This window comes from Lissotriton helveticus, chromosome 2_2 (genome assembly GCF_964261635.1).
Source record: "Lissotriton helveticus chromosome 2_2, aLisHel1.1, whole genome shotgun sequence".
NCBI lineage: Eukaryota > Metazoa > Chordata > Amphibia > Caudata > Salamandridae > Lissotriton > Lissotriton helveticus.
In genome coordinates, this window is record NC_136060.1 from 144,607,240 (window position 1) to 144,631,472 (window position 24,233).

At 44.5% G+C, this 24,233-nt stretch overlaps 1 protein-coding gene across 1 annotated transcript in view; it reads right to left on the reverse strand.

The window, feature by feature from the left end:
* The window catches only part of ATP10D (ATPase phospholipid transporting 10D (putative)), a 745,681-nt gene that overhangs the window by 172,573 nt on the left and 548,875 nt on the right, over nucleotides 1-24,233 (reverse strand). Inside the window, exon 16 of the mRNA XM_078678229.1 lies at nucleotides 13,372-13,681. Within this exon, the coding sequence (XP_078534355.1) occupies nucleotides 13,372-13,681 (310 nt within the window). The remainder of the gene's footprint in view (nucleotides 1-13,371; nucleotides 13,682-24,233) is intronic.

A 24,233-nucleotide genomic window follows, 5' to 3' on the forward strand; every position in this document is an offset into this window, starting at 1 on the left:
CTGTGCATGGATGTGTGAGTGGGTGATTCAGTGGGTGTATGGGTTCAAGAGTGCATCTGTGAATGGCTGTAAGGGTGTGTTGGTGAGTGAGTGGATGGATGTCTCAGTGGGACATGTGTGAGTAACTACATATGGCAGTATATGTCAGTGTTGGACTATATAAATGACTGAGAGTGAGGGAGTGTGAGAGTGGCTGCATGGAAGAGTGTATGCTTGTGTCAGTGATTGTATGAGACTAAGTTTGTGTTAGTATCCGTATGAATAAGTGAGGTGGTGTGTGTATAACTGTATAGGTGAGTAAATGGGAGTATGATTGATTCTTTGCATGACTGACTAGGTGTGTGAGTAACTATATGGGTGAGTGGCGGTGTGTGGGTGTCTGTATAGGTGAATGAGTGCATATTATAGTGCTGTATTGATGAGTGACTGCATGTATGAGTGACTATATGGGTGAATGAGTGGATATGTGTGTTAACCTAGGAATCAGTGAGTGGGTATGTAGTATCTGGTATTGGTGTGTCTATGGTTTTGAAAATGGTAGTCTATTTTAGAGTGGGTGTATCAAAGGTTTTCCTAGGGTGTGAGGAGGTGCATCAGATTATCATGTGGATGATGTCATGAGTGAGTCATCAGTGAAGTCATTTGAGATATCATCAGTGATGTCACTGACCAGGTCATGAGTGATGTAATATGTGATGTCACCAGCAGTGCATTGCGGGAGAGCAAGTTATAATTCGCTCAACTAACTATGACGGCCGAATTTCTCTGGTTTTGTACGAGTGAAATGTCCAACTAACTAGAACATCCCTGAAACCTGTGTTTTTTCCAGTGAATGAATGAATGACTATATATATATTTTATATTGACGACAATATACCAGACACCTACGACATCCATGATGAGTATTATAATTTGTAGTCCGGTATTATGTTTCAGATTGTGTATCATACTCTCAAAGTGTAGGTATTTTACCTGCATTGTGACTTGGTTTTATTGTGTATATATCTTCTATTATAGTGAGATATTGTTATCAAGTCTGTTTATTGTGTTCACTAAATTATAACCCAATGAAATGTTAGCACTTGCACTTTAAAAGTATCTTCACCCTTACAGCACGCTGTCATGCTCGAGAGAGTCGAAACGTTATAGCGACAGCACAAGAAATAAAGTAATACTTTGCATTCTATACCTTGGTCCATGCCTGTTCCTGTTCGAAGCTGCGAGAAAGGCTGCAGCACGAGCGAGACGGAGGTTTCTGCTATAAAATCATGGCTGGGGGGAGGAGCTGGACTTTGTACTTACTTCAAAAGGTGGGGCAGAACTGTGAGAGGCGTTTCCTGTTTCCATGCTGGGCGCTGAGGAGGCCACACACGGCGAAATGCATACGCCCGCCCGCTTTCTTATGCCTGTGCTGCATTAAATGTTCTCCGTTGTTCCCCCCAAGCGGCCTCAGACTCTTCTTTGTTGAAGACCCTTGTACATATTTTCGCACTATCTGGCCAGTTTAGTGGTTCTGGGGCCGCCGCACGTTTGCAGGCTTGATCTCCACTGGCTGCGATGTGCTCCGGCGCATCTTACCTTGTCTCCGAGGCTTCGGATTGAATCAAGCCCATCAGCGCATCTGGGAGGAAGAAACACGGTGGCAGAGTCACTGCACTCTACTTCGGGCCTGGCGCACTGTCGCACGGGTCCCCGTGAATCGACGCACCTGGATGAGTTGGTTGTGCGTCTTTGGGGGGCGCGAGGAGTCCTTTTCCTGTGGCAGGCAACGCGGGACATCAGACACAGCGCTTTCTTCCAGCCCTGTCATTCCCCGCCAAGACACGACGAACCCAGCAGAACACTGCATGCTGGGATTTGCAGTTCCTATCCACTTGGATTACCTCAGCAGGTGACACTGATCATGGCTGGGGGGAGGAGCTGGACTTTGTACTTACTTCAAAAGGTGGGGCAGAACTGTGAGAGGCGTTTCCTGTTTCCATGCTGGGCGCTGAGGAGGCCACACACGGCCGAAATGCATACGCCCGCCCGCTTTCTTATGCCTGTGCTGCATTAAAGGTTCTCCGTTGTTCCCCCCAAGCGGCCTCAGACTCTTCTTTGTTGAAGACCCTTGTATATATATATATATATATATATATATATATATATATATATATATATATATATATATATATATATATATATTCATGTAAAATGATGATCAAAGACTTGTACTACGCCAGGCACAGTATTACAGTATTCAAGCCAACCTGGACTGAATAAAAGCAACACTGACATTGAGTTGTAAACTCTTTTAAAATAGCTGAGTCAGTTCAATTAGCTATCAATAGTGAGCAGGAATGAGCTAAATGGATTTATTGCAGAATAGGAGATCCAAAAGTATGAGGGGCAATGAGTATTAAGAAGAAGGGAGGATCAATTCCTTAAATAAATAACTATTATAAATGGCATATGCCTCATTGTATCATGTCATACAGTAGAAGGCAGTCACTATGTTTGAATCCATACAAACAGGCTGTTCGGGATCCATAAATAATATGCTGTTCATATTTAAGTAAGAGATAGGGGATAACACCAAACTAACACGATAATTGATGGAGAATATAGGCTTTAGGTTTCCTAAACAATTTAATATTGACGACTATAGACATCTGTAACCGATCACCTACTATTTTTGCAGATCTTGTTAGAACTGCCGCTATGTGATAATAGGAATGCGTAAGCGGTGTTAAATATAAACATACAGGCCGTTGATTTTTAATGAGATCGGCCCGTTATGATGAGGACATAAGATTTTCGACCCACTAAAAGAGCTCAAACCATGAATAATTAATTTAACTCTTATAAAGAATGAAATATTGAAATTTAAATACGCTTCGGAACGTGTTTAATCGATCAGAATATGGTCAGTGTGGCCTGACCCTAGTATGTCTGCGTCTAAAATCTAAGTCTATACTGAATATGACATCATATATAAATGAGTATGGCATGGGTATAATATACTCACATGTATAATACAGGTGTCTATGAATAATGAAAAATGAAGAATCATAGAAGAACTCGTAGATACACATAGCCTGCCTGACTCAACAATGTATGCCAGGATATAACTAAATCCAAATGCCCATGTAACCCGGCATGCCTATAATGGTCGTTTATGTTTCGAAGACTAACGTGAAACAACAAGTCTGCCAAACAACATGAAAGGTCGCAAATAGTCGTAAGTTAAGGTAAGGCTCAGTGATATACGGTGTGAATTATGTGTTTAGAACAAGAGGGGTATACCTGGAGAGAAAAATAACAACGACCCTCACACATAAGTGTATTAAGAAATTAGACCTTATAACCCCATTTTAAAAGACCACATAGAGAGAAGTACTCAATAAGAAGTCTTATGGAATAGGGTCTGTTAAAAATTAAAATAGAAGGGTAGAAGGATTTAACCCAATACATGTATTAACAAAACAAAAGCTCTTTCTTAAGAAGCAAGAAAGAAATGCTTTAATAAAAACGTTCTCAGTTGTAACCGTAGACTCCTTAGCTCCTAGAAGATCCTTTAAAGACCAGGGAGCGAAGATAATTAGGAAATCCGTGGCCTACCCCGTCCAAAATGGGGAAACACTCTCTAATGTGAAGCAAGATAGACACAGTACAACAAATAATATGCCAAGGTAATCAACAGTTGGGATTGCACGGACACAAGGGGGGAGAGGGAAACATGTGCAACCATGCCTTTCATTGTCGACCCTTTATATTTTTAGGCACAATGAAATAGGAAAGGAAGAATTGTAAAACTGACAACGGAGAACTCGCATATCTCGATCCTTGAGATTAAGTAAGCAATAACAGACATTAATTAATGAGTTGAGGAAATAATTTCTAGTATTAAGAAAATTTAATCAAGCTTTTCCTACAATATTTATGTATTGCAGGTAAATCATCGTAAATAGGATAAAGGGTTATCCAGACCCTTCTTTGACTTTTGCTTCTGCTAACAGCAAAGGTATACTTCTCTCATATTAAAATGGGGTTCAGAAACTGTGTTGTGATAAACAGAATGCTATATAAGCTGCCTCCTAATAAATAAAGTATACAGAGGACATATGGGCCTACTGCGTAGGGCCTAATATCAAATTTGACATAAGCTCTGGGGATCCATTGTCATGGACCTGAAAAAGTACCAACATTATTGTAGTGACCACCATCATACATACATACATACATACATATCTTGGGCATAGATACAACAAAAGGTTGGCACTGAAGTGAACAATTCAGGAATAGAATTTTGATTCATTATATAGTCAATGGCAATATATACTGATTAGGTTTTTTATAATTGTGTGTCTCCTTTAGATTCAATGGTTATATATGTTGTCTACATGCATGTGATATTTGTCCCAATGAAGGCGGAGATTTGATTTTAAGTACCGTCGTAATGCCACGGCAACAGTATTTTTAAAGTATTAGGACTTATGATAAAATTATCTAAGATTTTGAATATGTTATTAATTATATTTTTTACATTTTGATGATGTTTTGACATGTGATATACAACTTGTAATGGTATCAAGAACGGAGGATCTGCTGATGAGTGTTCTATTTTGAATGCAATATTAATAAGACTCTCGTAGTTTCTTACATCAAAACAAGTTGTGACACATCTCACTTGCCCATGCAAGTTGCTTATTTATGTCTGATTGTATGTCCATAAATTAACATTGTAAAAAGTACTTTAATATTTATGTGAATAAACCACTTTTGATATAACATAAAAGGCCTTTTGTGATGACTGATAATATTGAGTATGGTAATGTAAGATAGTTAGTCTTTTTAGTGCACACTGATTGAGATAAGATTGTATATTGAGAAATTACAGCACAAAAGGGAATTTTGTTTTAGGGCATGGCCCACCCTGTCCCATTTGGCTAAAGAGGGTGACTCTTGTTTTGAGATTAATAATAAGTTGTATTTTGCGGCAATTTGTGTTTTTTTACATTTTTTAATTTTATTATCATAAATTTAAAACCTTGCTGATTATACATAATAATGTTCATCATCAACAGGAGATATTCATTACAGGTTATTTCCACAGGTAAAACAATGTACATAGTTGCCTCATTCCGTAACTTCACATTTATGAGTGCCTGGGTTCCCGATCCCTGGCGTGTGAGTAGTTCTTTAATGGTTGGTATGGGTTAATCGCTTAGGTCTGGGTCTGAGTCGTCCGTAGGGGGGGGCACAAATGTTGCCTCTGTGTCAGCGAAACTGTTCTGAGTCAGCCATTTGATACGTCATGCGCAGTTAGGCAAACGTCACCACCTCTCCCCCTTCTTCCAGAGGTCTCCAATTCTAGAGATACCAATAAGGTCCCATTGAGCAAAACCTTTACTGTAACGGAGCCTATCTAATTTTGGCGTGTCCCACAGAGGTGTGAGTTGGGTGAGGACTCCCTCCCAGCCCAGCGCTCGTTGCGCCACAAACCATGTACATACTGTGTGCGCAGTAGGGCAGATCCATGTGCTTTTTTTGTTCTTGTTGTAAAGCGCCACCAATGGTCCATCAGTCTCAGGAGTGTGCCTGTCAAGTCGGAGGGCCGGTTCCTCCCGCGAGGCATGAAACCAGTGGTTTATTACTAGGAGTTGCGAGGCCCAGTAATACAATTGTTTATTGGGCAGGGCGATCCCACTATCATACCAGTTCCTAATGAGTTTGGATAGGGCTATACGGAGGGGGGGGGGGGGTTATTGCCCCAGAGGAGCAGTCCCACTTCAGCCTCTATGGCTTTGAAATAGGAGGTGGGGACTGGAGTAGGCGTATTTTGTAAGGCATAAAGGAAACGCGGGAGAGCCATCATTTTGAATAGGGCCGCCCGGCCCAGGAGTGCCAAGGGCAGTGCATGCCAGTGCTTTACGTCGTTTTTAAGTCTCAGAAGAACAAGTTGTAGTTTGCAGAGTAGTTGAGCAATACAAGTTCCAGAAAGTCTGTTAAAGTGTAATGACTTGTTTATGTACAAAAAGGCAATATATTGTGCTGTTACTATTGTTATAGTGGTATAGTGCAGGTACGCAATAGCAACATTTTGAAAAATGAAAGAGGGAAATAGAATTCATTGATATAATAGCAATATTATGTGTTTAGAGGAGTTCTGACAACTTTTGGGAACAGTGCCACTGCACCGGATGTACAACTCAAATCATGCCGCTAGTGCCTGCAACATAACTGCATTTGTGAATGCCTGTTTAGTAGTGAAATATAGCAATATTTGGTGTTTAGGGGAGTTAACACAACTTTTGGCCCGGTGCCACTTCACCTGCTGCACCACTCAAACCATGACCCTATTACCTGTAAGCTAACTGCACATGTGACTGCCTGTTTGTTTTAAAATATTGCAATATTTGGTGTTTAGGGGGGTTCCTAGAGCTTTGGGCTCCGGTGTCACTGCACCACGAAATCATGACCCTTGTGCCTGCAAGGTCACTGCACTTGTGACTTCTTATTTAGTAGTTAAATATAACGATATTAGGTGTTTAGCGGGGTGCCAGGAGCTTTTGGTCCCTGTGCCACTGCACTATTGAAATCATGACACTAGCGATTCCTAGATAACTTCATTTGTGACTGCCTGTTTAGTGGCAAAATATAGCAATATTGGGGGTTTAGTGGAGTTATGACAATGTTTAGCCGCGGTGCAACTGCACCTGCTGCATCATTTAAATAAAGCCCCTTTTACCTGCAAGGTAACTGCAATTGTGACGGCCTGCATGGTAGCAAAATATAGCCATATTAGGTGTTTAGAGGAGTTCTGACAACTTTTGGACCCGGCCCCACTGCACCTGCTGCACAACTCAAATCATGACTGTCATCTGCATAGTAACTGCACTTGTCACTGCCTGTTTAGTAGTAAAATACAGAAATGTTATGTGATTAGTGAGGTGCCTAGAGCTTTTGGTCCTGGTGTCACTGCACCAGTTACACCACTTAAATCATGACCCTGTTGTGTGGCAATTTTTTTAAAAAGCAATTAATCGGAGGGGGCAGATTTAGATCCCGGGTGCCCCTTCCCGCTGGGCCCTGCCAGCTTTTTAAAAACATTTTTTTTAAATTAGATAATGGGAGGAGGGCTGCGAGCCCTCCTCCCCAGCCGATTCCGGCCTCTAGTTTGGGTGCCCTGTTTCCATCCAGTACAAAAGGGGGTGGTGATTGACGGAGCATCTGAACCAATCAAACACTCACACCCAGTCAAAAGATCTGGGTTTGATCCATCACCGTTCTTTAGCCCACTCTGCCACCCCAGTTCAGACATGGCTATATGCAAATCAGTCTGACCCTGTGCCTCATGGGAACAGTCCAGCCCGAACTGCCAAGCCATGCCTTCCCTGGACCGGAAACAAGCTTCCGAGGACCGGTTTCTGGCATTCCAGCTGTCTTCAGCCCGGCTTGCCTGAATCCAGTGGCAAAGTGAGCAAGGGACTCACGTCTGAGCATACCCTGCCACACTTATGGCGGCCAAAGCGGTACAAAAGGGGGTGGTGATGGACGGAGCATCTGAACCAATCAAACACTCACACCCAGTCAAAAGATCTGGGTTTGATCCATCACCGTTCTTTAGCCCACTCTGCCCATCCAGGGCACCCAGACACTTTGATGGGGACAGCGGAGGGAGCCTCCGGCTCCCAGCGTCCTGCAGGAGCCGGTATTGCTTTTGGACATGCTCCGCTTCGATTAAGAAAGACCATTTTAGGACAACAGCAAACTGTAATGTCCCGGGGGCGGGAACCCTGGGACATTGCGGGAACCCTGGGACATTGCAGGAGCCAGCTCCTTTGTTCTAATTTGTCCTGGGGACCCCCTGCATATATGTTATTTAAACCACGGGGAGGTGGTGGTCCCCGGGGCTACGGGGGAGGGCCTAGCAGGGCCCCCACATTTCTATGACTGATTGCCCCAGGGAGGTGGCGGTCCCTGAAGCGGCCTAGCGCCCCTGCATTTCTGTTACTGATTGTCCCAGGGAGGTGGTGGTCCCTGGGGTGCAGGGGGCGGTTTTGGGGGGGGTCTAGCAGGCTTCGCCTCATTTCTACTGGTAAGTGCCCCAGGGAGGTGGCGTCCCTGGGGCGGTGTTCACCCGCATTTGTTTACTTAAGTGCCACAGGGATGTGCGGGGGTCCTAATGGGCCCTCCCACATTTCTATTGTTCAGTGCCCAGGGGAGGTGGTGGTTCCCGGGCTTTGGAGGGCTCGGCAGGCCCCCTGCATTTGTTTACTTAAGTGTCTGAGGGAGGTGGCGGTCCCCAAGCATTTCTAAAGCCTAGGAGGGGGACTCCAAGAGCCCCCTCCTTAATTGAATTGTAACATGCCCCTCTTGGCCCACTCGGGCACTTCTTATAAAAGATGAACAGAAGTGTGTGTGTCTTTTTAATACACTTTTTTGATTTTTCCGCGTATTCACCATGAATTTGCTGCAAAATTTTATAAAATGCCTTTAACCCCTCTCTCCCCCACCCCTCCCTCCACCGGGGTCATTGTAGGACACCCCCACCCATTATATCTGGGGGCAAGGGGGGTAAGGGTATTCCTACCATGCTCCCTTTTTAGCATGTAAGACTCGTCTTCAAGCAGAGTTTAAAAATGGCAGCCAAAACTTCCTGGTTGAAGTGTTGGCAGCGAATCAAATTTTAGAAGGATTCACAAGCCCACTGCAAGGACTCGCGTCCCAAGATATTTATATTATTTAAACAGAAATATCTTTGAAACCACTGAACGGATTTACACCAAATAACAAAATGCACGCTTTTTAGACCAGTATCTAGCTTTCTGCCAAATTTTGTATAATTCCATTTAGCGGTTCCGGCTGTAATCGTGTTAAAAAATGAAAATTCCCGTAGACCTAACATGGTCAAAACTTAGCTTGACGGATAACCCCAAAACTTTCAACAGCAGCTGAACCAAAAATGGAAAGTTTTTACATTTTGTGAAGATTCGTCAAGCAGCACCAAAGTTAGTGGAATAACAAAAAACGCTTTTTCTATGAAAACTTTGGTTCTAACTAGAACTACCTACAGGCAGCTGCCAGTAGGTAATATAAAACAAGCATTAAAAATGCAATAGGTCTCGCCTTTCATTAAGTTAAAGCCATTTGCTTTACTATACAATACAATTAGCAAAGCAAATGGCTTTAACTGAATCAATGCCTGTCGTGGTGGGCATAGGAATTGGCAAATCACCCAGAGTCTTACGCAAGTGATGTCCCATAAGGATAATGCAGAAAAGGGGAGGAAAGAACAGACGTGGAGGAACAGTAAACAGAAGACCATTTAATTATCTCAGCGACCAGATGGAGGGGTCATACTGGCACTAGAAAAGCCAGTGACCCCTCATATGAGCGTTTATGGTTCGCATGAAGAGCAGGACAGGACATACAGTTTAGCAAAATGGCTGCATCCCAGTGAGCACAGAATACATTCACTGAATTCATTCCTAACAGTTGCAGCTATCCACCACAGCCCTGAACCACTGCCGGACAAGAATGTCCCACACCTTTGTCAGAGGCTGCCCAAAAATGCTGGGCTGTGATGTTTAGCCGATGGGATGGCGTGGAGGGATGGGAAGAACCTCATGATTTACTGTACAACTATAGATACTTTGCTGGGCTGTGATGCTACTAAGGTTGCTATTCACTGTTTTTGCTTTATTGCCTCTTCTTGCAATAAAAAGATTTTTTTTAAGCAAGTCCTCCCCCCACACACAAAGAAATCAAGAATCATAAACACACACAACACATGCATAGAATAAAACAGGTCACATATAGCGTACATACACATGCACAAGCACACAGACACACAGTTACAGCAAACACACACATAAAGCAAAGCAGGCATCAGGCACAGAGCACACACACAAAAAGAAACACAATGGCATGTAGCACACAGACATAGTAACTACAAACATATGAAGAAGGAATCACAGACAACACACATAGGAAAAACACAATGACACTCATAGCAGATATGGCTTCCCAATCCTTCCCCACCCACACGCAGTACTTGGGCTATATAAGTCACTTCACTTCACACCCTCATGGAGACGCTGTCCACAGTTTTGTACTTTCAACTGCCTGCCAAAGGTTCCCTATTTGATCTTTGACCCACCGCACCCTCCTCCCTCTACATTTGGAGGTGTCCGTTACCTCACTCCACAAGTTTTCATGAATCCTTTTGTTAAATTTGTTTCAAAATGGTAAAATAGTGAATGCATTTGTATCTGTTTTTGTTCTTCAATTAAATTAATGTAGTTTAAAGCAATTCTTTCCCAAAATACAGACGCACAAAAAAAAAGGTACAAACACACAGCAATACACAATTAGTATTAGATCATGTACTTTGACACACGTATGAAGTAACAGGACACCAGAGCAACACAGAAAAACATTAACAGCCATAATGTGTGCAAAGTCAGTTGTACATAAGCACACACATGCAGCCATTGTTTACAAAGAATCATCTAAAAATACACAAAGGTAGAACACGCACAAAAACAGATAAAAAAATACAGACTATAAAAAGCCGAGAAATAGTTGGACACGCCCAGATAAACAATGAGACGCAGAATACTGTATACCATGGCGTACACACAGATATGCACAAAAAGCAGGTGTCTGAGTTGTCCTTGTCTCTCATATCAAAGGCAGGATTGGGGTCAATAAAGGATTGAACACTTCCATATCTCTCCATTTCCAGATTGAGTGTGTGGGTGGAGGAGCGCTGCCGCGCCATAGTGCCCCTGGGGCACTGAATCTGATGGTACACAACCAGGAAGTAACCAGAAACTGAACTAATGGGCTAGTGAGCAGCATGCACCCCAAACCTTTAAAGGGAAATATTTTAGAAAAAGCATGCGCTCTCTGTTAACAAGTCCGCATCACCTCTCTTAACTTGCACTGCTCGTCTTGAGGCGCAAGACTTATCATGACGAAAACGATACAACTCTCTCCTTCGTGCCTATATGCTATATCCACCTCTATGGTAGGCCCATGTTAAAAAGGGTGAGGGGTGGGGTATAATTAGCAGATGTGGTTTACAATGACGTCTCAGGAAGGAATGATGCGGTTGTGATATATAATATCCCTTTGTTAAAATAGAACTTGTCTTTTTGATAAAAGCAAGTTAAAATAGCCACGCAGTCATTTGAAAAGAACCCTTTTTGGCCCGTTTTACTTTTTTTGTGAATCACATGTATACTTTCCACATATTATTGTGTGATAGAGTGCAGAAACGGCTGTAAGAAGCACTATTTTAAAACCGACGCGTGGAACTTGCTAGGACATTCTTAAACTGCGTTCAAAGAGTAACAACTTGATGAGCTGGGTGTATTTTTTGGAGCAGTCTGACTTGCTATTAAATGAATGCGTGTTTGTTTTCTGCTGGCGTTCTTTATCCAGCTACAAAGCACACAAGCACATTTGAAGTTGAATAGGCGATAGAAAGGGTTAATGGCGTGGATTTCTTCTCAGAGGAGAGATTCACAGCCTCATTAATTAAAAGGATGCTGCCAGTGGGAAAGGGGATTAAAGAGACCCCAAGGCCAGATTTCACACCAATCCATTGTGTTTGCAAATACAAGCAGCTGCAGTGCTGGGACACAAGGTGATGCCTCTTCGTCTCATTCGGCCTGAGAGGATGGAATCCTCTCTGTAAAACAAGCATCGATCTCTTAGCTTTATGGGGCCATGTGTTTCTAATTAGCATGGAGGCACCCACTGCCCTGACTTCTCAAAGGAAAAAAATCTTGAGAAAACCAAGATTTTTTTTCCTTTGAGAGGTCGGGGGCAGTATGCTCCTCCATGCTAATAAGAAACACATGGCCCCATAAAGATAAGAAAGTGCTTTGCAAAGGCAGCAAAGCAGGCGACCGAATCCGGATAGGAGGCGAAAGGGCGTCAACAAAATAATCTAATTTCCAATGGCAGGCCAAACGGTGACACCAGGCAATGAAAATGAGGGGCGGGGCTTCAAGTCCCCCTCCTACAAAATCTCTCGCCCAGCGAGCAGCGCTTTGCGCTGCAACGCCAGACGAGACCTAAAAATCTGAAGGGTTTGCAGATAGATATACATAAATCCTTCAGATTTTTTTTTCTTGGTACTCCATCTTCTCTGCTTCTTTCCTCTTAAATCTAAATCCGAGATAAAACACAGGTGTTTATTGGTGGACGCAGTTCTCTCTTGCTTCCCAAACTGCTCCAATAACCAAAGCCCATTTACATCATCTTACATTTTAAACCTTTATTGTTCTCGTCTTAAATTTCTCACAGTAAATCGTGCTTTTGTCCGTTCTCGATTACACAGTTGCAGTCTCAACTAGCTCATCATTCCAGTGAAATTCATTTCTTGGTTATGGTCAATACAGAGTGTGGCAGTCAGGCTGAACTTTGGAATGAGAAAACTCATTCTGTGTTGGCCAAGCAACAGAAAAAGATCAAAGCTGTCTGCTCTCTGCAAAGGATTTATCATCAGAACTGGCTTTGTTCAACATGGAGAACCACCCTGCAGCATTCTTCTTTGGAATGTCTGCTGCAATTCTAATTTCCATTACACAAGTTTACGCTTTACAGCCTGGGCAGAAAATCTTTGTTTTAGGCATTGGAAGCCTGAAATGCTCTCTACCAGCACAAAAACTATCTATTCATTTATCCTTATGGCATTGGCTCCAAAATTTACTTTTTGAGCAGTAGGTGCTGTTGGTTGCTCACTTTCTCTGGGGGTGATTTACTGTTTTAGCATTAGCATTAAGAGAACTTCTTTGGAGGTTGTATGATAGCACTTTAAAAAAAAAAACTTGTAATGCTCTCTCTCCATCTCAGTAAAGTATCTATTTACTTATTATTCCACCATCCGCATACAAAATGGTACTTTGAACAGTAGGGATTGTGAATTGACAGAGTTCACTTAAGGTTAATTACAATTAAGGATTTCTTTCCATAGTCCTAAGTGACCCTCAGAAGGTATTTGTATGTACTTTATAAAAGGAAACCCAGATGCATGGAAATAATATACTGTGTGTTCAACAGGAGATATATTGAAATATTGCACTGTGTAAAGCAGTGGAACCTTTGCGAACGACTGTACGAGTATGAACTGTGCAACCAAAGGGTATTGTTCATTTTCTTTATCTTAAGTTTTTCTTAATTAACATTATACTTTACAACTTTCCTCCTGCAACACACGAGAGGAACAATACAACATTTAACAAAATGTACGTAAAACATTATTTGACAATATGCCTCTCAATTCCCAAAATTCATGGTACATTTTTTGTGAAGTAGTATTATTGGTGTTATGTATAAGACCATCAAATACTTGGCAGATACAGCAAGACTTACCTATGGCTAAAGTCAAGACCTTTAACTTGTTTTGCACCAATCTGACCACTTCACTTTTCTGCAGTGGTGTTGCTCTACAAACGATGACAGCTCGGCAATGCTTGGTGAGCTGCAGGAATTTACTTTGTAGACTCTCATGCAGTGCAAATTCCAATGTCTTTCCATCAATTACCAAACCAATGTGCACTTCTGGAATTAGAGCTGAGGTAGGCAGATTCAGACTCAAAGGAGGTTTTGGATTAAGGCCCTTAGGAGGAACATTTCTTTTGATTCCTTCCATGATGCTGTCCATCAATACTTCACAAGTATTCTTTGAAAGGTGGGTAGGCAAAAAAAGAGTGCAGTTAGAACATCTGTGATGTTGTGTCATTGCTATATTAACCCCGGCATCTTAAATAGCAAACATACAAGTATCAGTCAAGGAATGATTAAAAGAGTTTACAATTATCTTAACAGACAGGTGGATCTTGACTATCTCTATATAATCAAACTATGAAAACAGGGCTTTTATTTAAGAGACATAATTGTATTAGTATGTGTTATGTACACATTTAATTGCCATTTAAAGTGAAACATACAATAAGTAAACAGAGAGAATGAAAAACATTTTAATTATAGAGTGTCAAAGAGAGCCATGGAAGCACTAGTCTGGGACCTAAGCGCAATTTAAGGCAAAACAAAGTGGAGTGCAGGTCAGATATCAAGCGGGTTCATCATTTTTATGGCGTTCAAAGTCCTCTAGCAGGGTAAGTCTGAAGCTGTATGAGAGGAAGGTGACTCAAGATCGGGCCCATTTGTAGAGTCCCTACTTTTCAGGGTTTCTGGAGCAGCAACTATAGGTCTTTTCTAAAGCACCCAGTTCTTAAGGGACAGCACTCAGAGGTCAGTAGAGGCCACCAGCAAATGCCAGCTGGTACTGGTTACTCAGGAAAAAGAACACTTCCAGCTTGTTGTGCCCTGTAGCAACACAGAAAGCAAGCCAACCGACCCTTGGAATCCACTTTTGTCATGGGTACAAGAGGGAGCAGCATGAATCTTACAGCAATCCGGGTCCAGTCCTCTTCTGATCCTCTGTAGGCTAAGAAATTGTTTTGAGGAGGGATCGTTGAGGTGCCACATTTGTAGTTTGGACTAGCCAGTGGGTGGGGGTGACTCATAGATACTTTCAAAGCAATGGGGAAAACGTTGCCAGGGCCAACCGTACCCACTTTTGTTGCACATTCAGCTTGCCTTACTGTGAACACTACCACAGTGCATCTCACTAATAAAAGTCAAGACGGGGAAGACTCCCTCCATTGTGTAGCGCTCATGTGCCCACCTATTAGGGTGGCCAGTGAAATGTTCAGTCCCATCATTCCCATCTGTCCAATCCAAACCACGTCTGGGGGTAGCAACCCTCCTACTGAGTTCAAACCCAGTCTGGCTAGTCTGGGCCTTAAGGATAAAGCTTTCCCTTCTTCGAATCTCTCCTTACATGAACTATGAATGGGGCAAGCTTCACCTTTGTACCTTTCAAGTTCATGAAGTTTCTGGGTCTACCCCAACTGTCCTGCATGGGCTGACAGGGTCTCAATGACCTACAAACAGTCCATCCAGTCACCAGGCCTAAGCCACTGTCCAGCTCTGGCAGCGGTTTTCACAACTCGATTTCCGTGCAGCTGCTGGTAGACTACTGCATAATAGCCTCTAGGAGCTTCAGGTAGGGAAGAGAACTTTCTAAAAGTTATTTTTTCTAAATATGTATAACAAAGATACATTCTCCTATGAATTGCACTTTTAATAAATGTGGAGACTAACCTTAGAATAACTATTTTAGTAGTTTCCTGTCAACAGTTGTAGAATAAAGTTTCTAATCAGCACTTTTATTTTATAGTATCTATTTTGAGTCCTGCCAGTAAAAATAGCTTTTGTGGTATATTGATTGGATGAACGTGACAACTTTAATTTTACCTGTTCCACTGTTAAATATCAGACACCCTACCTTGTGGATAACAAGGTGCACTTAACGGGTGACTTATTATTTAAAGCAGGGTTTCCTACCAGGCAAAAAGGGTTCGTTTGACAGATTTGACAGAGGTCTTTAGGCTGCTGCAGTCACGATACACACTACACGCTACACCTGAAGCCATGTTTTACAGGCCATCTATGTGGATGGTATCATAGGTGCTGCATCGAAAGGTGGCATTTCATTTCTAGACCTTGGGTACATTTTTACTATATACACTAGGAACTTATTGGCCAGAGAAATATCAGGGATAATTTACATTAGCTATGTTTAAAGGGTAAGGAACAGGCCCTTTACTCCTTGCTAGCAGGGGTAAACTATTCAAGGTTATAAAACAGCAAACATATGGTCTTGAAAAAGGAGAAAATCTATTGTGATGATGCAGAAAAGGTGGATTTGCTTCTGTAGGCATGGGAAAGTCCCCTGCATAGTAATGGACATGCACCCCTGCCCTGCGCACCCAACTGTACTGATGTCTAGATTCCTAATGCTGTTTTTTTTTTACCTAGGCAAACACGGATCATGCATGTGCACCATGACAGACCGGTCTCACGCATTGCGCTCTTGTTGGACCAGGAGTGGCGCCCAAACCGCTACTCTAATGGTGCTAGAAGGCTACTACTTTCACTAGAAGTTAAACAGCACAAGGTCAGTGGTAGCAAAATATTGTGTAGTGATCAGTAGGAGTGAACGAGTCCTTTTTAACTTGAGCCACTAGAGTGAGGCTGTCAGCTGCCAAGCAGCCAGATGGGGAAGCACTTCAAGACATCTGCCTGTGACCTGGACTGGGGGCCAAGGTTGGCTAGCCTCCTTGCTGGGTAAGCGGACATTACCCAGGGAATTCAAGACAACCTGCCCAGGTACCTGGAGTTCCAGCACCTACATGCTTTCCAAGATCAGTGTACTCTTTGAGGAAGAGGAAAGCATTGGAAGGAGCAAGATCCTCCGGTTGAATATCTCCCTCTGTAAGGTGTGATTAATTGGCTGCTGAACCAATCTAGTTATTACCCGTGTTCACGACTGAGTCAGCGACCTCCGAATACCAGGAAAGGTCACCATGAATACAGCCGCTGAAAAAACTGCAGTGTTGTAAGGGTTGAAGCCTTGCATTGTAGCAGTGCAGCAATTCCGTATGGCACGAAGAGCGACCGCGGGGGAGAGATCCTGTGCTTGCAGAGTGCAGCCACACAATCTGCATACAGCCAACTCACCTGACTTGGGCTGGTGCAAATAAGATCGCCCGCAGGTGAATCACACTCCCTCCAGCTGGTACGAGTAACACTTGTTTTGGGTCTGATGGCACCAGGGGAACTTGCGGCTAAATCGAACGTGTGTGGTCTGGAAACCTATTGACTTTAAATCCTAGTCGTCGTCGACTCGTGAGACTGATTAATAGCGAGGCATACTCTGGATGTTATCAATAGTGAATGATAAATAACAATGGTCGCTAATGTGAGGATTTAGTGGGACAGGGAATCGTAGAGACACTAGAGCCCGACATCAGTTTGAATGCTTTATTCTTCCAATGTGAGATATGCGGTAGAAATAAAATACTTCTGTTTTGTTATAAAAGTGAGTATTTGGCATGGGTAAGGATTTGTTGCAGCTCCAGCACCCATTTTGAGTTGTGAGCCTGTGTTCACTAATCTATATCCACACCTCCCCCTATCCCCGGGAAAGCCTTGGATTGCTTGGACCACGCAACTCTGAGAGTCTAGTACAAAAGGGATACTTGGTCCAGTTACAAGGGATCCATATTAAGGACGGTACATCAGGAGTAAAAGGCTGCCACCCCCACGGTAAGGCCAGTAACCCTTGCATGCCCTGTGACCATCTGAAAGGAATTCTGAGAACTGAAGACAATCGATGAGGAGCCTGTATACAGTTGTGGCATTGACCATTTCCAATTTGTGCCAGTAGTACAATAAGTCCAGTTTATTTGACGCACAAAGGAGACATAGCTAGAAAATGAAATTGACCTCAGCCCCATCTTCATATAGCAGATGAAGGACTTATGTAGGGACAGAGTGGAGGATTCCCATCAACATGGACAGAGATCTTTGCCAATTTCATTATGGATCAGTTTGAGATAATGGGTGAAAGGGGTGAGACTGTAGTCGACTCTAGGGAGGGAACTATGGTAGGAACACAGTAAGAGAGTGCTGTGGATTCAGGTTCTAGGATCCCCTTAGCACAGATCTATCCCTGACGCAAGCCAAGTATGTCCCATAATGCATTTTCCAGAGTTTCAGCAAGACAATCACCACCTTTAGTTTCTAGGATACCTGGACACTGCCGACCCACCAATACTATCATAGACTTGTAACGATGAGGACGACAACGAGTAAGGGCTCAACCTACTTTCACCTAGTTATACGGATGATGCCTAGTACTCTGAAAGCCAAAATACCACTGGGCTAGAGATATCTCCTAAAACAGTGCTAAACTTGCCAGCTGGACGACCAAGTGCCTTGCATACATTGGTGGTTCACAGGGTAGCGGAAGCTTTAGACTTACAACTGTCTGCTATGAAGACAATGACAACTGTACTGACCAATATTCTTCAACCAGGGATGGGGTCATCTGATCCACTACTGCCCTTCTATGAGGCATTTCTAATGCCATGGTGGCAACTTAGTCTAAGCCATGCTCTTGCCCTCTGGTCAGTGGACATATCACCAGGCAGCATAGTCTGAATCCAGGTTACCGGGACATCCTAGCCAAAGATCCTACACTGGAAAGCTTGATCGTTCAGGCATTACCTAGGAAGGTTAATCCAAATTCCTTGCCAACTACCCGTCCTGATAATTTAAAAGAATGGATGCCTAAGAAAAGAGAAGGCAAGTTTAGCCCTCAAATCAATAAATGCAGTTTGTCTCCGGGGAAGGTACACCCCTAAATTATGGGCTACGGCCTGCAAGATCTAGCTTTAGCAGAGCTACTGGCACAAGAGTTGTACTCAGGAAGCATGCCTGGATGAGATCAACTGCGTTCTCCGGGGCTGTGCAAACATCATCAATGGTGATGCCATTTGATGGTGCCAGACTGGAAAGGCCAGAACGATTTATAGACAGCTGTGCACAATCTCCTTGCAAGACTATTATCACCAGCCAAGCAATTCCAACACCAATAACAGACATTTAGGGGCTACTCTATGGCTTTCCCAGCTTGTACTAAAGCAACCAGCCCAGACTTTCATGGCAAAAGGTGTGGCAAATGCCAAAACGTTCACAGGGGCAGCACGTCCCAATTTCTGCCTCCTCTGATGCAGCAGCGGGCAAGCCACTTTAGATTGCCCTCACAGGCCCATATCTGACAGACAGGAGGTGGTATGTAGCATTTTCTCCCCACCAGGAAACCATCAAGTATGACAGGTGGGTCTTACATTTATTCTTTGCCAAGTCTTCCTCCTGAACCAGAGCGACGTCTGGAAGAGCACTTCACAATCCTAATGCAAGAAGTCATTCTTCTATTGTACAAAGGTGCTACTGAGCGAGTGTATGACTCTGAGAAGGAAGAAGGGTCCTAGTCACTCTACTTACTGTTTCCAAAGAAGGACAGAGGCCTCAGGCACATGTTGGGACTGCTAACAGCTAAATGCCTTTCTGAGGAAGGACATGTTCACAGTGCTCACTCTGGCTCGGTTTGCTTTGGCTTTGGACACAGGAGACTGAATGGTGCCTCTGGATTATAAACTAAATATATGCTAAAGTGGCCATTTCACACATTAGGTAATGCAGTTTGGAAGCTGTGGTTACATAGAGAATCCTTAAAAAGGAGTTTTAATAAAGATACATAACTTGTTCTTCTCAGCTTGTCAAAAAGCTGGATCACTGCAAAAAACTTTGTATCTGCCCGCAAAGTACTAATTTGAAACGTCTGAAGGTAATGTTTCAAATCACTGGACATCTTGTACTATTCACCACCACCAGCACAAAAGTGGACCGGGGAACCACTATGGGCTGATTAAAAAGCAGAGGAAGAGGAAAGTCCCCTGCATAAACCTGGTCGTGAGCTTGTGAAGAGCCCAGACAGTTTTCTGCAGAGACATAAGTCCAGCGTTGTCATGGTTAACAGTAATAGCAGAAAGTCCAACCCTTGTGGTCTGGTTCAGCAGTTACGAACCATCAACCTCCAACCAGCGCTGCCCTCCGGGGCATGAGATGACCAGTCGCTGATGTAGAGTCCACAATCAAGGATATGTTCATTGCTGAAGTACATGAGAAAGACAAAGACCAGAGTTTATTCAGTACTTCAAACTTCTCACCATAACAAAAGATGGGGGACCCTGTGCACCACATCAAGGGCAGGCCACCGGACCCTTCATGTAACCTGGATTGCACACACTGAGTTAAGACAGGGTAGGTGTGGTAGGGCATACATGTGCCTCCCTCATCACCCAGTGTTGTCATCAGAGTATACTTTTGAGAATAAAATGGAAATATTGTTACTTGCCTGAAAAAAAGGAGATATAATTCCAGGGACAAACACTGCCCTTGTAACAAGACCTGGCAGCTGCCATGCTGAAGTGGCAAATAAACTTTAGGCAAATTACAAAACTCCTCCAATAAAGTCCCATGGGGTCACCTTACTATCAGATATTAATATTGCAAAAAAAAAAAAAAAAAAGTGGTGAAATCTGTAAGGGAAGTCAGAGGGATTGCAGACTCCCTGGAGTCCATTGAGATTGCTGTGGGCAGGAGTTTGGGGGGCGGGGGGTGGCAATTATACAACTCGGCAGTGCCGACCACTTTGGCACAGAGAAAGGCGGTGAAGAGACAGGAAAGGAAACCATTTCCAGAGGGCACTGCAGCAGACACAGAAGATGTACTGGAAACCATAATTGGAGGGATGGAGGGGCCAATGTGGCCAGGGAACAGGATAGTCCACGTTTGAGTCCAAGAAGACGACTATGATCCATGAAAAAAGGAGCCTAACAGACATATTGGGTTGTAGTTTAGCAGGGCTTGGAGGCAGTGAGTGGCAAAGGTCTTATCTGAAGCCTTACAGATAATAGATCCTATGTATATGGTAAGGAGGCAATGTAGAGATTGGAGAGATTGAATGCCCAAAAGGGAGTTTTTTTCTCTCTAGGTTTTGCTTTGGATAGTTATTGTTTGGGAAGTTGGACAAGGGGAGATGGATTTGGGAGGATGAGTGGCTGGTGAAGGATACCTTTTAGTATATGCAGCATGCCGCACAAATTCACCCTGGAACCAGTAAGTTCAAGGAGCCTACAACATTATGCTGAAAATCATCAGTTTTAATGCAAAGGGTTTCAACACATCTGCAATGGATATGCTTCACAACACAACATTGATTATATGTCTCATTCAAGGAACACCTTTATATGGAGGACTGATTTTGCCTTAAATTTAAATTGATTATAATACCGTATCATCTGGTTACACAGAGCAGCGGAGGCAATGGGGTCTCTATTTTCGTACACAGTGATGCCACTGCAAGATAATCAAGGTCTTACTAGACACGGTTAGAGTACTAACGTGAATAGTGAAACGTAGGACAACTAAAGCACAAGTTACTTACCTTCGGTAACGATATATCTGTAAGAAACATTAGTAGTGATAGATTCCTTACCTTAGAATTACCCCAGGCGTCAGACTGGATCCGGAAAGTTTTTTCGTCAGCAGTACCCCTACGCGACGGTAGGCGTCGTCGTGCGGCTCCGCGTGCGTCGTTGGTGCCGGGATGACGTAGCCGGAGCTACTTAGACGCGCCCACGCAAACTGACGTCAGTTCTGTACACGACTTTCCGAGCCAGGAACGCAGATCCATGCAAGAAATCGACCACTGGTGCCATGAAACTAGGACCCTGACAGGGATGACCTTAACCCTAGAAATCAGTTCGCAGAACGGGGAGGTTGGGTGGGGCGGTAAGGAATCTATCACTAATAATGTTTCTTACAGATATATCGTTGCCGAAGATAAGCAGCTTGTGCATATTAAAGAAACATGTAGTGATAGATTCCTTACCTTAGAATAGATACCCCAGCAATACCAACCCCAGTGGTGGGTCTGCGAACCGAGATCACACCAGAAAGTCCTGGAGAACAGAACGGCCAAAGAAGCAGTCTCTCCGGACTTGGCTGTCTAGGCCGTAGTGCTTGGTAAACATGTGCAGCGAGGCCCACGTAGCTGCCTGACTGACGTCATGCAAGGGAACTCCCTATCTCAGAGCAGTAGTGGCTGCCGTCGCCGTGGTAGAGTGGGCGCGCAACCCCACCAGAGGCTCCTTTTTAGCCAAGGAGTAACAAGCCTTTATGCGCAGAAAGACCCACCGAGAGCTGGTCCGCTTGTGCACAGCCTGACCTTTCTTGGCGCCCACGTAGCCAACAAAGAGCTGGTCATCCACCCGGAACGGTTGTCTGCGGTCCAGATAGAAAGAGAGCGCACGTTTTGGGTCCAGACGGTGGAGCCTCTCTTCCTCTTTTGAGGGATGCGGAGGCAGAAAGAAGGTGGGCAAAGCGATGGTCTGCCCGATGTGAAAGGCAGTGACAACCTTTGGAAAAGAAGGACGGGTCCTTAGAACAACTTTGTCCGGATGGACAGAGAGAAAAGGAGGCTTACAAGAAAGTGACTGGAGCTCAGTTACTCTTCTGGTAGAGGTGATGGCAACCAGGAAAGCAGTCTTTAGGGTGAGGTGACGAAGAGGGCAATTGTGAAGTGGTTCAAAGGGAGCACACATCAGAAAAGTACGAACTAGATTCAAGTCCCACTGAGGTATCACGAAAGGAACAGGAGGAAACATGTGTGTGATGCCTTTCAAGAATCTATTTAGAACAGGGAACTTGAAAAGGGAAGGCTGATCTGGAAGCCTTAAAGAGGCAGAAATGGCTGAGAGATACCCCTCTGCTGGGCCAAAGAGAGAAGAAAAAGAAGAACCTCTGAAAGAGGGGCAGAAAGGGGATCCACAGCCTTTGCTGTGCACCATGCCACAAACTTATTCCACCTGCAGGCGTATACCATCTTAGTGGAGGGACGCCTGGCTGCCAAGATAACATTACAGACTTCGGCAAGGCAGGTCGAAAGACGTCAACTGCCGCCGCTCAATCTCCACAAAAGGAGGTGGAAACTGGACAGGTTCGGGTGGAAAACCTTCCCCTCCTGCTGCGACAGAAGATCCTCCCGAAGAGGCAGACAGATCGGGGAATCGATGCTCATACTGAGTAGCTCGGGATACTATACTCTTGGAGCCCAGTCCGGAGCCAGAAGTATGACTTGGGCCCGGTCGCGCCGGATCTTCTTCAGCACTCTGGGCAGACGTGGTATAGGCGGAAAGGCGTACAACAGACTGCAACTCCACTCGCGACGAAAAGCGTCGCCGAGCAAGTGCCGCCTTGGAAATTCCAACAAGCAGAACTGATGACATTGCACGTTCTCTTGGGTGGCGAATAGATCTAACCAAGGCTCTCCCCATTGCTGAAAGAGTCCTTGCGCCACTCCGTGTTCAGACGCCATTCGTGATCCATCATGCACCGCCGGCTGAGTTTGTCCATCCTGGCATTCAAAGAAGCTGCCAGGTGTTGAACCAGCAGGGACATGCCCTGATGTTCCAGCCAAGCCCAGAGGCGCAGAGCCTCTTGGTAAAGGGTCCACAATCCCACCCCGCTCTGTTTGTTGCAGTACCACATGGCGATGGTGTTGTCGGTGACCACCTGCAATACTCTCTGTATTTTCGGTTTGGGGAATGGAGAAGGATCTGCCATTGACCCAATCAAGATTCGTGAGCCACTACTTCAATTGTCGTGCAGTGCCCTCTGAGATCTGGACGTGATCGGACAGGTTGCCCTGATGATGTGTCCACTGGAACTTTAGGTCCCACTGCAGAGCCTGCATAAGCCATCTGGCATGATCCACCAGCACAATACAGGAGGCCATCAGACCCAGTAGTCGAAGGGTCATCCTGACTGAAACCCGGGACAGAGGCTGAAAGATCAGAATCCTAGCCTGAATGTCCAGAAAAAGCTACTCGGGAGGATAAACCCGAAACTGTGCCGAGTCCAGACCCGCTCCCGATGAAAAGGAGCTTCAGTGAGGGAATCAGGTGCGACTTTGGCACGTTGATGGAGAACCCCAGGAAATGCAGGAGGTTGGCCGTAGTCTGGAGGTGGGAGACAACTGCCTGGGGCGAGCCCACCTTCAACAGCCAGTCATCGAGATAGGGGAAGACTGAAACCCCTGATCTGCGCAGATGAGCTGTGACCACCGCCATCACTTTCGTGAACACCCGAGGGACGCTGGTAAGGCCAAAGGGGAGCACGGTGAACTCAAGGTGCTTGTGTCCTACCATAAATCGCCTGTGGGCAGGCAGGACGGGAATATGAAAATAGGCATCCTAAGTCCAAAGCCACCATCCAGTCTTGCGGGTTCAGGGCAGACAAGACCTGAGCAAGTGTGAGCATCTTGAACTTCTCCTTTCAGAGGAAGCGATTGACATTCCGAATGTCTAAGATAGAACGCAGGCCCTTGACTTTCTTTGGAACCAGAAAGTAGTGTGATTAAAAACCACGACTTACTTCTGTCGTCGGAACGCGCTCGATGGCTCCTTGGCCAAGAGGGCCACAACTTCCTGCTGGAGAAGTGCCAAGTGATCCCCGGACATGCGGTGGTACTGAGGTGCATGGCTGGAGGGGCTGTCTCGAAGGGGAGGGAGTAGCCCCTTCGGACAATTTGCAGGACCCACTCACTTGTCCGAAGTGATGTTGCGCCAGTGGTGGAGATGATGGCGCATTCGTCCACCCACTAGCGTCTGGTGGGCCTGAAAAGTCAGACTAGGAAGGCTTTGAAGTGGATGCTGCGGGGTGAAGGTGGACTAACACGCATGCTGGCCCCCTGA